The following is a 15,985-nucleotide window of genomic DNA, read 5'->3' on the forward strand; positions in this document are numbered from 1 at the left end:
TGTTATTTACTTGTAAGTGTATTTATTCATACTCTTTTAAACAAATATTTATTGAGCTTGTGTATATGCCAGGCACTGTGGATATAGCATGAGCAAGGAATCCAAAGGGAGGAAAATTTATAGAAATGTTGATTCACAGGCGGTCTTCAACTTTCCCACATTAAATGTTACTATGCCTAAATATCCCTTTTTATTTGTGTCTCATGCACTGGTGACCATGCTGAGGGTGAGAACACTGTTGGTGGCTACATTCTTTGGATAATGTCTAGATTGCCATGAGTATGACCAGACTGAGCCAATGCCCTCCATCCTTACCTGTGTTCTACACTTCAACAGTGGACGCATATGACCGTTGGACTACCAGGAGTTAGGATCTTGCTCACTTCCATGGACCTTATAGACTCTCTAATATCCTTTTCTGCTCTGAGGTTGTGAGGAGGATGAAGAGAAGTAGAAAGTGGAGGAAGCTTGAACTGAACAGGTGGACACCCTACTGGCTCCAGAAGCCTTGGCAGGCCCTAACAACACTTGATGGTGCCTCTCCCTCTAAGGTGGTGCCTCTCCCCCTAAGGCTCCCCATCCCTGTAGCGGTTCTCACTCATCTCCAGGGCCTCATGGGCTTGAAGAAGGCAGAGACTGCAGGCACCGACATTAGAGATTGTATAATAAGCGTTGGCTCTCAGGGAATAGAACCTTTTACGAATGGGAGACTGCATCTTCAGTCATTTGGCTTTCAACCACTTTTCTGGACTGCATGATGTAGAGAAGTGGTAGACTGCTAAAAGCCTTCATTATGGAAGGATGTTTCTAACCATGTGGGATTTTTTTGTTTTCATTTCAGAAGAAAATCTAACATTAGTATCAGTCAACAAATTATAATAAGCCTGCTAGAATGTTCATTGTGTCTTGGCAGCAAGGGAAGATGTGAAAACTAAATGGATGTTTGTGCCCAAGTGAGAGCATATTATTTTGGCTGTATTTCCATATGATTAAGCTGCATCCTCTATGCCCACCATTTTGCCATCCCAGAAGAAACAAATCTGGTCTTGAATCATTGTTAAATATTCTCTCATTGCTCTAATAATAGAAATGTTTAAGACAAGTTAGAAACATCCAGCCTACAGTTCCTGCTTCATTTTACATCTTAGTGATTATTTTCAAGTACAGCCAAAACATCCAGATGGAGAGTCAACTATCTGGTCTATCATCCAGATGTGTTTCGTCTAGACATCTACATATATTCGCAAAACAGCTGGATAACCGAAGACTATTTATTCATCTTAATTTACTGGCTTTGGATAGACACTCTATCTAAATACAGAGCTTGATTTATAGTTGTAAAAATTACACAGTAGTTGAAAAGATATATGCAGAGAAGTTTTTCTGCCAACTCAGTGGAAGATAAATACCATCGGTGCATCAGTAGAACTATTCTTGGCAAGTAACTATTATTCAGCTCTCCATTGTCATCTGTTAAAAAAATAGAACAAGAAGTGAGGAGATAACAGTGCTACTCTTTACTTTTTCTAACATCAATAGAGAAGCGATAGTATCATAGTGTCAAAAATTTTTCATAGACAAATGAATTTTTTTTTTTTGGAGACAGAGTCTCACTCTGTCACCCAGGCTGGAGTGCAGTGGCACAGTCTCGGCTCACCGCAACCTCTGCCTCCCGGGTTCAAGTGATTTTCCCGCCTCAGCCTCCCAAGTAGCTAGGACTACAGGTGCCCGCCACCACACCCAGCTAATTTTTCTATTTTTAGTAGACACGGAGCTTCACCATATTGGTCAGGCTGGTCTTGAATTCCTGACCTTGTGATCCTCCCACCTCAGCCTCCCAAAGTGCTGGGATTACAGGCGTGAGCCACCACACCTGGCCAACCAGTGATCTTTTACCTCCTACTTTGGCTAGTATTTCCTTGCAAGTAAAGGTGGGTGGGTCTTACCCTTCCTCTGGTCTACATTGACAGATTTCATAAATAAAATTCAGGACAATTAGTTAAATTTGAATTTAAGAGAAATAATGATTAATTTCTTTATTGTAAATATGTCCCTGGCATTATTTAGGTCATACTTACACTAAAAATGTTTGTCAGAATTCAAATGTAACTGGTCATCCTGTATTTTATCTGGCAACCCTGCTCTGGTTTAACTCTGGTTTCTATAGTAATCTATTTAATAAATAATACTCCCATGTGGGTTGACTTTCTTTGTGCAAGGGATAACTCAATATGCTGTGGTGGATACGAAAACAACAACACAAGGAGCATACAGCTGTAAAGTGTATAATCTAGTAGCAGATATGACATGTTTGAATGTAGAATGCAGTAAATTGTGCTACTCACATTCATCTGAGTCAAAAGACCAAGAAACAATTATAGAGGCATTTGCTATGTGCTATAAAGAATTACAATGGGATGTGAGATGGGGGAAAAGGCAAGCAGCGTTCCTGACCAAGGAAACTAGGAATGGTACTATGAACATCTGAGAAGGCCCTGAAGCAGAATTTCAATGAAGGGAATATGACCAGTGGATGGTGGTAGAAAGGTACAGGGAATGTTCCAGAAACATTAAGTGGACAGTTTGACTGGGGTATGAGCTGTGGGCAGTAAAGGGAAAGAAATGTGGAGGGCAGTGAAGCTGGAGAGACAGACTGGGGTCCATCCAAAAGGCCTTAAATACCAAGGTACAGAGACTGAACTCTGTTCCACAAGCAACTTGCCTCTGAATAGAGGAAAGTGAGAGCATCGAGAGATCCAAAAGATATGAAAGGAGAAAAGGCTCGTACCAAACATCTCAATGCAAGTGTGCAGCAGTTCATCTAATGTTGCTGCTTTCCCAAGGCCACTTGATCCCATGGTTATTTAGCCGTTGTCAAAAAACCAGAGACATTTTCAGCATCAGATAGACCATCTCCATAATCATGCAAGTCAGTGACGTTAGTGCCTAGTGGTGACCTGTCCTTAGTTGTACTTCAAGAAAACTCTAGAAAAAATTTAAAAATTAAAAAAACAAGAGAAAGTTATTAGACTAGAGTTCAGACCCCATTAGAGCATCACTTGCCAACCTGAAAAGATAATGACTTCCATAGACAGTATCTTTCTACAAGAAAAGTATCAGTGACTGAGATTACATCAACCTTTATGATGCCAAAAATACCTGCTAAGCTGTTCCTGGGGATGGATGGTGCTTGGAGACCATGGAAATGTTCCCTGTTATATACCATTCCATTTCACAGCTAAAATTTTTTAATGCAATGTTTTATACTTTCCTCGTATCTTTTTTTGTTTTGTTTTGAGACAAAGTCTCACTTTGTCACCCAGGCTGGAGTGCAGGAGTGCAGTAGTGCGATCTCGGTTCACTGCAGCCTCGACCTCCCGGGTTCAAGCAATTCTCCCGCTTCCGACCCCCCAGTAGCTGGGACTACAGGCACACATCACCACTCCTGGCTTTTTTTTTTTTTTTTTTTTGTAGAAATGGGGTTTTGCCATGTTTCCCAGGCTGGTCTCGAACTCCTGACCTCAAGTGATCTACCTACCTCAGCTTTTCAAAGCACTAGGACTACAGGTGTGAGCCACTGTGCCCAGCCACCTTTCCTCATATTCTTAAGTGATAAGATATTCAAGAATATTATAAATGTTACTTGGTTTAATATTAATAAAAGAATATGTAAGGAAAAAAATTTTAGATGCAAATATATTTATAAACATTATCCTCAGTGATTCATAAATATTCAACAACTATAAAAAATTCTACTTGCCTGAGAGCAAGATTATTCTTTGCAGTGGTAAAAATACTACTGTTAATTTATTGAACACCCACATTATGTACTATGCACCATTCCAAATGTTTTGCATATATTGTCGAACTTGACCTTCACAACAATGCTGTGAGGTAGTAATTATTATTTCCAGTTAACAGATGAGTTGATGGGATTCACAGTGATTTAGCAACTTACCCAAAACCATACAATTATTAAGGCCTAGAATGAGGACTCCACTATAAAATAAAGCGTCTGTGTTCCCTTTCTTCTTACTACTTCTACAAGCATGGATATCACAAACCATCATAGTTTTGCCTGCTAATCTAGTGTAAAGGGTATCACTCCTCCACATCATCTCAGAAAGAAGATGTAAGGCAGATTATCTGTTACAGAGGTAGAAAGAATATGTGGGGATGACAGCTATCCCATTTGCCAGCACTGTTGTGAGGAAAACATGATTGGCAATAGCCTCTTCTAGTTGCTTACACTCAAAAGCATCACTGCTGGGTAGACATCATCACTTGATTTTACAGAGCAGGTCCTTGATGCCAGGTCCCCACAGGACTTGGAGCAGGACGGAGGCTGTCATGATGTAAGACATTTATCCACTTCAGATATTTTAGTAGGTAAATGCAGCCATTGAGGATTCATCTCATGAGCTGTTGAAAGTCAATGTCTATTTTACTCTCGAACTTTATTTATTCAACTGGCGATCACTGAGCACCTGGCCTATGCCAGGCACTTGGTTAGGCATTGAGGCTGCCAAGATGAACAAATCATTGTCCCATTCTTACCTTCAACAGGCTCATAGTCAACTTCAGAAAACAAACATGTGAATGAATAGGAAAAAATACCTAATGTCCATATGATGGTTGTATTAGTTCAGTGAGACCACTGGAGTGACATTGGAATGAGTCTGTTCACCAGGCACATAACTCTGGGGGGAAAATGTTTGCCCTCTATTCATTCTGTGAAAGAACCAGATTCCTGTGCTGAAGGTACCATTCTTAGAACATAAAATAAAGGGTTATTTCAAGTGTTCAATAAAAACAGCAGAAACGCTGGATCAAATGTTCTCCCAATTCTGCTGCTCAAATGATTTGTGAAAGCAGATTATTAAAGTCATCTGGAACTAACTCTTTTATATCTTTCAACAAAGTTACCTTACCTGTAAGGCCTTTCCTGCCCTATTTAAAACAACGCACCTCTCAGCTCTCACCCACCTCTCACTTGGCATGTCCTACCGCCCTTCCTGGATTTATTTTTCTTCATAACACTTAACACTATCTGACAAACTATATGTTTTACTTGTTTATTTGTTTTTAAATCTCTGTAGTGCCATAAACATAAGCTCCAAGATTGTAGAGATTTTTGTGTTTGTTCTCTGGTATACTCCTTAACGCCTAAGGTTTTGCTTCTCACATAAAAGATACTCAAAAATTATTCACTAAATTAATGAACGAGTGAATTAGTGGATGAGGAAATAAATATCATGAAACTTGTCACAGGTTTGTCTTTGAATATGAGTATATTTATGTGAGTGTGTATAGATACCATATATTTTTAAGAGACTATTTTTTTTTTTTTTTTTTTTGAGATGGAGTCTTGTGTCTCCCAGGCTGGAGTATGGCGTGATCTCGGCTCACTGCAAGCTCCGCCTTTCACGCCATCAGTGAGACTAGCCACCACGCCCGGCTAGTTTTTTTTTTTTGTATTTTTAGTAGAGACGGGGTTTCACCATGTTAGCCAGGATACCGATCTCCTGACCTCGTGATCCACCCGCCTCGGCCTCCCAAAGTGCTGGGATTACAGGCTTTTAAGAGACTATTTTTAAAGTTTGTTTACTAAATCAGCTTTAAGTAAACATCACTGGAACAAAAATTTCTGCCAGTTTTCTAAACTTAATATAATCGCCTCTATTAATCATGAGAACTTGCCTTTTCCAAGACATTCTGGGGCAGAACTTCTCTGATTCCTCTAATGTCAACTCTATCAGTACCCTTAAAAGTCAAGATTGAACAATTAACAAGTTTGATTACCTTCAGGTGTATACAGACTTTTTTTTTATCCTGTTACTCACTGAACAGTAGACATATTACTTAGAACAAATAGGCCTAGACTAAACTTGTTTCTCAATTCGAAACCAAAATTATTCAACTGAGCTGTTTGGGGAAGGTGTTGACGTCCCCATAAGGGGTTAGAGATAACCTGGAACCAAAGACTCATCACCATGTTTAGGGTTATATTTCTGATCTGCAAAGAAACTGGCACATCATGGGCCAGGTGGGCCAGGCTATCAGGTTACAATCTGTTTCTGCAATCAGTAGATGTGTCTGAGTCTCTGCTCCGCCTTCTGTCACCTGCACATTTACCTGAGATCTCATTTCCTACGTGTGGACATTATTGTGTCTACAACTGCCTTTTTCAAAACAAGGCTTCTTTATTACAAAAGCAATATACACTTATTATTTAAAATAGGACATTAAGGAAAAAGTTATCCTTAATCTCATCATCCAAAGATAACTCCTATTAACATCATAGCATGTTTCTTTTAGTTTCTCTAGGCATATTTATTTTTTTATGAGAATTCTTACATAATTTATGACAATTTAAAGAAATACTTACCTGTTGTTTCCATACAGATAGAGTTCCAAATCTGAAATAATTTTAAGGGCAGTTAGCACCATTGGGAAATGCACAGAAGAAGCAGTCTGTAGAACTGGTTTATTCAACCTGAATGGTAAGTACTTTGGAGAACCTGACAAAAGAACAGAAAGAAGCCGCCGTACAGAATTAGATCACGATAACCCCAAAGAATCCACATTGTGTTAAAGCATTTTCAAAAACTTTGAGTTATAGGTGGTATTTGAGATTTTGTCTAAACTTCACCCACAACATCAATTAACAAGGGCAAATATTCAAAATAGTTATTTGGTAACACAATTTTTTTTTAATCAAGTAAGCTTTTTTCAGCCTATTAAAAACCCACACATGGGACAAAGCCAAGTTCTACACACATAGTATAAACGACTATTTCATGCAAATGTACTTTTATCAGTGGATTACTCATTAAGAATTTCCAAACACTGACTTTGAAATGTTAGTAAATACTTAAAACGGTCTGTGGTCGTGATCACTAAACTCTGACCCTAAATCACTACTGATTGTCTCAACACGAATGTCAATGTTATTTTAGAGCAGGTTGTTTAGTCTCCCAATGGGGACTTAAGGACTTGCTGTTTGTTTAGGACTTGCCGTAGTGTTGATAGGTGCTCTCCGGCTGCGATGAAAATTATTGCTCTCCAGCATAGACATTTTCTCCCAAGTCTGAAAGGGACACAATAAGCCAAATTTCTCCCAGGGTTTGAATTATTTCTAAAAGAAAAGTATTATTTTTAAAGGGCAATAGAGTTTTGTTGGGTGTGATTTCAAAGGCTATGATATGTTCCTGTAGCAAAAGGACGTTCATTAACATGACTTGTGAAGCCTCTGTTGTCAAAAAACATCCTTCTGAGGTTGCCTAAGACAATAAGAGCTGTGCTCCCAATTTTAGAAATAATAAAAGGAAGCCAATTCCATGAAACTGATCATTAACAGATAAAAATGAGCATACCAGGCTCTTGACTCAGAACCTCTCCATTAAAAAAAATTGGGTTTCAACATTAGGTAACCGAATGGGGAAAGTCTGACTTATCTCTGAGTAAAATGCCATAATGCTGTGTACTTTATTAGACTGCTTAAGGAGTTAGTGAGGTCACATAAAGTGAATCCATCATGGAGCCTACAGAATGCTGAGTGCTCAATGTGAGGCTCACACTACTTCTTCCCTTCTCATATTAAAAGTCTTTTAAGTTGAGGCCTGAAGTAGTGGACCAATTTGTAGAAGTGACAGGGAGAGAGATGTTCATTTAGAGAAGAGAAAAGATATTCTAAGAAAAAATACGGTGACACTGGAGCACCTATTAGTGGGCCAGGGAGCCTCACCAGCTAGGGACTCCAATTCCCAAAGGTTCTCAAGTCAAAGTTAGGTCATGACTGTCAGAGATGTTGTAGACTAAATTCCCAGACGGTGTCTAGGAAGTATGCCAAAATGACAGGGAAGCTTTCTCCTGGCTCTAGAATTGTAGGATTTATAAGGTGAAATACTGTAACTAGTAAGTGTTTAACAAATCGTTTTGAAATGATGTTGGCCATATTAGAACTTTCAACGATTGTCTTGTCTATCATATTATCTCTATTGCAAGATAAAAGAATTTCTTGAAGATCCTTCACTGCTAATGGCAGTTATTATCTTTATGCATAAATGACTACATAAATATCTTTACATTTATACGACCTCCATATGGAGACAAAGAGATTTTTCTAAATGACTATAAAACAAGTGGTAATTGTTACAAACCTTGAAGTCTTAAAGATTAATGCCAAAGATGTCAGCATTCATTGTTCTGGAAATATACAAACTTAATTTCTCTTTATCACCACAGACATGAGATTTTTTTAAAAGTTCTGTGATTATATTACCTGATACTCCATAGGAGAATTGAGATTGAGTTTAGTAAATGAAATGATAAGAAAAACTCTGAAAGATAATTAATTTTTTTGATAATACTTACCAAGGATCTACTAGACACCAGACACTGAACAGAACACTAGAGTGGCTGGCAGAAGGGGCTGGTGTTGGGGAAGGGAAGGATAAATGGATAAGCAAGGCAGACACAATCCTTGCCTATATAGTCTAGCAAAGAATGAAAGGAAGAATTACAATAAAATATCCTATGGAGCACAGAGCAGGTAGGGAGGGGCACTAATTTAGTCTAGAAGCCTGAGGAGTTTTAGCTTGATAAAGAAGATGGCAATTACGAGAAATCGAAAAGACATTTAGAATGACTAAAGAGTTATGGCAAGAGATGAGACTAAAAAGTCAGTAGAAGTAGCCCATGACAGTATTGTAAGCTTTAGTAAGGAGTATATACTTTATCCAAAGGGCAACAGGAAGCCATTGTTTGAAAGGAGAGTGGCATGATCATATCTGGATTTTCTTTTTTTCTTTTTTTTTGAGATGGTCTCGCTCTGTTACCCAGGCTGGAGTGCAGCGGCGTGATCTCAGCTCACTGCAACCTCCGCCTCCCAGGTTCAAGTGATCCTCCCACCTCAGCCTCCCATGTAGCTGAGATTACAAGCATGTGTTACCACACCTGGCTAATTTTTGTATTTTTAGTAGAGATGGACATTTCCCCATGTTGGCCAGGCTGGTCTCAAACTCCTGACCTCAAGGATCCACCCACCTCGGCCTCCCAAAGGGCTGGGATTATAGGCATGAGCCACCGCACCCTGCCTGATTTTCTTATTATTTCATTTCCAATGGTATCTTAACGCCCTCTTCACCATATCAAGCAAAGCTGGGTGAAATGGGAGCTAGGATCTGTGCCCTGGTGAGGACACCACCTAACAAATGCCAGCCCTGTTTTAGTTCCGAGGCTCGGAGTTATGGAAAGTGTGACTAGATCATAATAATAAAAACTCAGAATTGCTTCTTGAATGCAGGGGAGGTTTATATACATTGTTCCAGAAGTTATCTGAAATAATTTTAGAAACATGACATGGGTGGGTGATACAATAGACCAAAGAACAAGGAACACTAAACTTCCTCTCAACAACAACAACCAAACAAAAGAAAACCTCCAGGAGAAGAGAAACCTCAGCCTTCTACTCTTGACAGAAATAATCCCGATAATTCTGGTTCCTTTCTTCTCTTTTCACAATGGCTTTTGTACATTTTCTCCTCTTGATAAACCTCAGAACTGTATCCATCATACCTTCTGGCAGATGACTGTGTCTCCTTTTTAGAGTAAACGGAAGTTGCCAGACAGAAACTTCCTTGACTTCCTTCCATAAAAATGACAACTTTACCTACATGAATGCCCTTTTTTGGGGTCTCTCCTGCTATTGCATTGGAGGAAGTGGCCCTCTTCTTTATTCAAGGTCATCCCTCCACCTGTGCATGGATCCCTTACTCTTGTCCTCCCAGGGACCATGTTACATGAATTAACTTCTCACTCTTTTGCCTCTTCCTCCAATATTTATTTTTCCTGCTAAATCTTAGCACTTAAAGATGCCCAGGTCTTAACTCAGAAGTCTGTAATGGATATCTAGAAGTTAACTCAAAATTTCTCCTTGATATGATCAAGGGAAATCATTGAAAACAAAATTTCTCCTTGGAGTCTCAGGCATCTCTAAATCAATACGGCCAAAATGAACTCATCATTTTCCTCCCATAAACTTCCTTCTCCTCCCCTCCACTCTCAATTTCTCAATTGCAGGAGAATAACACCATCACCCAACCAAATATCTAGCTAGAAATCTGGGAATTACCTTTGATTCTGATCGTTCCCCATAGCCAATGGATCAGTAAATCTTTCTGAATCTATTTTCAAAAGAAATTCTGCAACCAACCACTTCTTTCCCATCTCCATGGACACATGCTGGTTTAGACAACCATCATCTCTTGCCTGAACGATTTTAACCAATTACTAACTGGTTTCCCCATCCTCAGTATAGGTCTTTACTACAATGTATTCTCCATTCTGCAGCTGGAAGAATCCAGATATGGGCCAGGCACGGTGGCTCATTCCTGTAATCCCAGCACTTTGGGAGGCTGAGGAGGGTGAATCACTTGAGGTCAGGAGTTTGAGACCAGCCTGGCCAACATGGTGAAACCCCATCTGTAATAAAAATACAAAAAGTAGCCAGGCATGGTGGTGCATGCCTGTAATCCCAGTTGCTTGGGAGGCTGAGGCAGGAGAATCGTCAAACCTGGGAGGCGGAGGTTGCAGGGAGTCGAGATCCTGCTACTGCACTCCAGCCTGGGCAACAGAGAGAGATTCATTTCTCTCCTATCCTTTGACTTGATCCAAAATATTTCATTCTGGTAACTACCACCTGAGCCACCTTTCTTATGATCCCCACCTTCCCTAATAGGCTTTCTGTATCTCTGCCCCACCACTCACACTCTCCAATGCTCTCATTAACTGAGTCTTGCTCTGCCACCCAGGCTGGAGTGCAGTGGTGTGATCTCGGCTCACTTCAACCTCTGCCCCCCAGTTTCAAGCAGTTCTCCTACCTCAGCCTTCCGAGTAGCTGGGTTTACAGGTGCACACCACCATGCTCGGCTAATTTTTGTATTTTTAGTAGAGATGGGGTTTCACCATGTTGGCCAGGATGGTCCTGAACTGCTGACCTCAAGTGATCTGCCCACCTTGGCTTCCCAAAGTGCTGGGATTATAGGCATGAGCCACTGTGCCTGGCCTCAGTTGACTGTATTTGAAATTCTTTGTTTATTTCTGCATTGGTCTTGTTTCTGTTTAAATTTGCCTGCTCATTCCTTTCAAGTTCACTCCTCTGTTCTTTGGATTTCTCTTTCTACTTCATTTTCTTCAATCAGGTGTTCTTCCCAGTGTGCTCTACCAAAGTCATACTGTCATCACTGTCAAACTTGTTTCTATCACAAACCTACTGGGATAGTACGAATATAAGAAATGGGCCCGGTGCTCATGGCAAAGTTCATTCATTGTAAATGGATCACAACTGATGACATGAAGACTAAAATCTCCCATATTTATGGATGTTGAAGCAGTATATCCAAGGGTTATTTAACAATGACAGCAGGAAGGAGCCATGGTTAATACAGTAATTTTCAACTCTAAAAGAAATTTTTTGTCCTTCTTGCATTGGGTGTGTTTATTTAATGTGATAATAGGATTTTCCTAGATTTTAATATTTTTGTTGTTTGTCTGTTTTATCCTGAAAAGAGATTTCACTAAGTTAATGGGGAATTAATAATCAACATTGTGCTGGACTTTAGAAAATGAAGTAATAACAGCATCTACAAATACCATTTGTTGGTGGCAATGTAATGTGACAGATACAATGTTGGGAAAATTACCTACATTATCTTGAAATGTTTTAACACCCTGAAAGCTAAGTCTTATTTTCTCCATTTCATGGATAAGGAAATTGAGGCCTACAGAGGTTAAATTACTTGTCCAGTATCATGTTACTAGTTAAGTTACAAAGCGAAGTCCATCTCCAAAGTTTATGTTTTTCAACTACCCACAAAAATTTTAGCTGTTGTTAAGTCCTGCCCATTAGATCAATTTCCAGACATTGTCTAGCACAAAGGTTTGTTATTCCCTCTGTTTGGCTGGTAAGCATCCTATCACTGGCCCCTATTGTCTGAAAATGAATAACCTTCACTATTACAGCAAGCTTGGCAACTCAGGGAATCACTGGTACCAAGTACTGAACAGAAGTCAATAACCAGCTCAGAGCTCATCTCACAAGACCTCGCTGCATTTTCTGGTAACAAGTAATAAGGCTTAACTGCATTTTATTTATGTTTTCTTGGTTACTGGTATTGAATATTGGCAATCAAACCAACATATTTACAGCTACCTGCCACAAGTTGAACAAGAAATGAGAATCTTAGAGAAGCTTTAGTAATAAATACCATGAAATTCCAAAGTCCCACCAAGGGGATATTTTCCTTGCATTTGGCTGCAGCCAAACATAGCAGGGAAATAATATATACACGTTCTAGACACCTGCAGTTGGATGGCTTCCAGATGGACACATTCAACCACATTGAAGGATTATGACCTACTACAGTAACTCGAGTGTTCACTTTCTAAATAATACCTCAAAGTAAGACCCAGAACTAGGAAACTTGAACCTCAGAAGTTAACATTTTAAACTTTAGGAAAATCATTTTTTTAAAGATCAATATTTTCTTCTCTCAAAAATGCCAATATTACATTCCTAAGAATCCTGTTGGCCGGGCATGGTGACTCATGCCTGTAATCCCAGCACTTTGGGAGGCCAAGGTGGGCAGATCACCTGAGGTCAGGAGTTCAAGACCAGCCTGACCAACATGGAGAAACTCCATCTCTACTAAAAATACAAAATTAGCTGGGCATGGTGGTGTATGCCTGTAATCTCAGCTACTTAGGAGGCTGAGGCAGGAGAATTGCTTGGGCCCAGTAGGCGGAGGTTGTGGTTAGCCGAGGTCGGGCCATTGAACTCCAGCCTGGGCAACAAGAGCAAAACTCTGTCTCAGAAAAAAAAAAAAAAAGAATCCTGTCTGCGGTCCTAATGCTCTGGAGGTACCTGGTCTCAAATTCCCTGAAATAAAGTCACATTCCCTTACTCCTTTCCTTCAGAGTGGATTTGATGCTGATCATAATGGTGGTGGTGATGGTGTTGATGATGATGATACGGAGAAGGAGGAAGAGGAGGAATCATTTAGGTGCTCTTCATGTTGGTCACTGTGTTGAGGTTTTTCCCCAACAAACTCTGGGAGGCCAGGCCCCTCCCAAACAATCTAGCAATAACTAAAATGCGGCTAAATCTTGCTTGTTACTTAATTCTCGCAAAAAAATGCAATGAGGTCTTGTGAGATGAACTCTGAGCTGGTTATTGACTTCTGTTTAGTACTTGGTGCCAATACCAATGTGCTCTGCCTCATGTGCTCACTATGAACAGGAAGGCATTTTTAACAACTGCATAAGTAAAATTCTTAGGGATCATCCCACTGCATCCAGATGACAATCTCCAAGGATAGAATCTACACAAAAGAGGCTCCAAGAGAATGAAGACATTACATAGAAAGCCTCTAAAAAGCAAGAGAATGTGAACAGAAGGCATAGCCTGGACCACAAAATCTCTCCTAAACTACCATCACTCTAGGATGGGAGTGGAAGCTGACTGTCACGAAAAACAAGGGAAAGGATTTGAAAACAGGAATTTTAAGTCGCTACACAGGAATGCAGCAAGAAGCACTAACATAATGAAAGACTGCCTTTAAATGGACCTGCAGGTTCTCAGAGAAAGGCATTAGTTTGGCGGGCACAAAAGCCAACGTTTATTGTCTATTAAACATTAAACACAATGTTTATAGCAATAGGCTGGAGGTGTAGACAGCCCATTCTCAAGAGCATACAATCCCATGCAGGAGACATAATATAAATCAGTTATTATAAACCAATGAGTCCATTAAGTCTGGTGACAGAGACAGATGCCCAGGGCATTGCAGGAGCACAGAAATGGGACCGAATTCCACCCAAGGAGATCTAGGAGGCCTTCTTGACAGGAAAGATACTAAGCTTTATGGGTCACAAAATTACAATGGAAAATACAGGCTAAGTCCAATAGTGTCAGACAGTGAGGTGTTTGGAAATATCTGAACATGATTCCAGAATTAGGCATAGGATAGACAAATGCAATTTGCAATCCAGAAATTTATCACTATGTGAAAAATGAATAAGAACACACGTGAGACAACAATATTTAGATTAAAAGCTGATGACAGAGAAAATGTTTGGGGTCAGGTAGGGATACATTGAGTTCTGAACCATCTTTGGATATTTTTAAAGGTACGAATAAATGAAAGGATTGTAAAAAGCGTAGGGGTTGCACAATGCTGCTTTATTTTTATTATTAATTTTATTATCCAGTTTCACTATTGACAGTGATAAGCTTTAATAAAGATTTCCTTTACCATTTAGACACTAACTTTGTATACACAGATATTGAAGATGTAATATAAATTTCTCTTTTCTAAGAGAAACTGTACTATGTTATTATCTAAGCGAAAACATTTTGCTCCTATTTAGAAACCCATGTGTTTATAGTACTCTTTTATGGGATGGTAACGTCTCAGTTTGAAATTACTTCTGAAATCAGGGATTTGGAGCTAGACTTTTTATTGGAACCAATTAACGGTAAAGTACAGAAACAAAAAAAAGTGTGTTTAAAATTATTTCTGTGCTTTCAAATAAAGTTACACAGCTTGAAGCCCATAATTAGAAGGTTCCACTTAATGACTTTGTCATTCCCTTTTATTTCAGTTGTTTTTCCTGCAGCAAATGGTTCTTCTTTTCTCTAAAAGAAAAACAAATCTCAAGAGGCAACGATATCCGTGTTTCTCCCATCTAAGACATCAACTAATTTCACCTTACTCCTGAAAAGAACTCACAGTCCATACCTACAAAACAAGAAAATACAAGTGACTAGAAAATGTATGTAGTATCTTAGGTCCCATGTAACTTCTCTGAGGCTCACTTTCATCATCTCTGACATGAGATAAAGACTACTACTCTGCCCTCCTTATCAGAATAAAAAAAATTCATTTCAAAAATGTTTTAAGAGTACAAATCACAGTGAGAAAAAAGGAAGTCCTAAAATTGTGAAATGTTCCCAACTAAATTTGTAAAGTGGTTATTTGAAATTTAGAATATATATTTTCCATTAGAACAATATTATAAGTGGAGTAATAACAGATTTACATATGGGAAACAGTCTGTCAAAATACTAAAAGAGAACCTTGGGAGTTCTTAAGAATTTTAGAGGTTGATAAAGTGGTTTGTTAGCAGGCCAGATTAGCTTTCAGAAATGCCACAACTCTGAGAAACTAGGGTTTCTGATGGGTATTTTGGACTCATTAGTGCATCTAGAGAGACAAAGAATGAGAAAGAAGATAGAGGGAGAAGCAGCTAGCTTTCCATAAAGTAAAGGTTGAAGAGTTAGAGGAAGGCTGGGCATGGTGGCTCATACCCGTAATCCCAACACTTTGGGAGGCCAAGGCGAGCACATCACCTGAGGTCAGGAGTTCGGGACCAGCCTGAACAATATGGTGAAACCCTGTCTCTACTAAAAATGCAAAAAAATTAGCCAGATGTGGTGGTGCGTGCCTGTAGTTCCAGCTACTTGGGAGGCTGAGGCAGGAGAATCCCTTGAACCCGGGAGGCGGAGGTTGTAGTGAGAAGTGACCCAAGATTCTGCCACTGCACTCCAACCTAGGCAACAGGGCAACAGAGGGAGACTCAGTCTCAAAAAAAAAAAAAAAAAAAAAAAGAGACAGCTAAAGGAGACCAAGGAATGGGAATAAGGATGTTGTTGGTAGGTTGTAAAAGGAGGAATTAATGAATTGTAATTTACTAAAGTGTGAGCAAATTAAGACAAATGAAGGAAAGCCCAGAGTGAACTAACTTCCCCTGACCTGCCATATGAAGGTATCTGCACCCCCCTCCCATCCCCCCACCCAGAAACAGCACCATGCCTTTCTTCTCTCTTCACCAGCTCCTTGGTGTAACTGTCTAGAGTTCATGTGTCTTACCACTTCTCCTTCCTCTAGCTTGTAACTCCCCTTGTGTTTCCTCTATGTAGGTA

General features: G+C 39.6%; 1 protein-coding gene across 11 annotated transcripts in view; it reads right to left on the reverse strand.

Moving 5' to 3' along the window:
* Positions 1 to 15,985, reverse strand: part of RASGRP3 (RAS guanyl releasing protein 3) — a 129,159-nt gene that overhangs the window by 46,232 nt on the left and 66,942 nt on the right. For 6 of the 11 annotated variants that reach the window (XM_050754961.1, XM_050754957.1, XM_050754960.1 and 3 more), the window contains 2 exons: positions 6,389 to 7,090; positions 1,376 to 1,470 (listed from right to left, as the gene is read on the reverse strand). In XM_050754961.1, coding sequence (XP_050610918.1) covers positions 1,376 to 1,470; positions 6,389 to 6,401 — 108 coding nt within the window. In that variant the 5' untranslated portion in view covers positions 6,402 to 7,090. Of the gene's footprint in view, positions 1 to 1,375; positions 1,471 to 2,788; positions 2,986 to 4,249; positions 5,350 to 6,388; positions 7,091 to 15,985 lie in introns of those variants that run through there. The other 5 variants (XM_050754958.1, XM_050754962.1, XM_050754959.1 and 2 more) reach the window with 2 other exon arrangements.

Source organism: Macaca thibetana, chromosome 13 (assembly GCF_024542745.1).
Source record: "Macaca thibetana thibetana isolate TM-01 chromosome 13, ASM2454274v1, whole genome shotgun sequence".
Lineage (NCBI taxonomy): Eukaryota > Metazoa > Chordata > Mammalia > Primates > Cercopithecidae > Macaca > Macaca thibetana.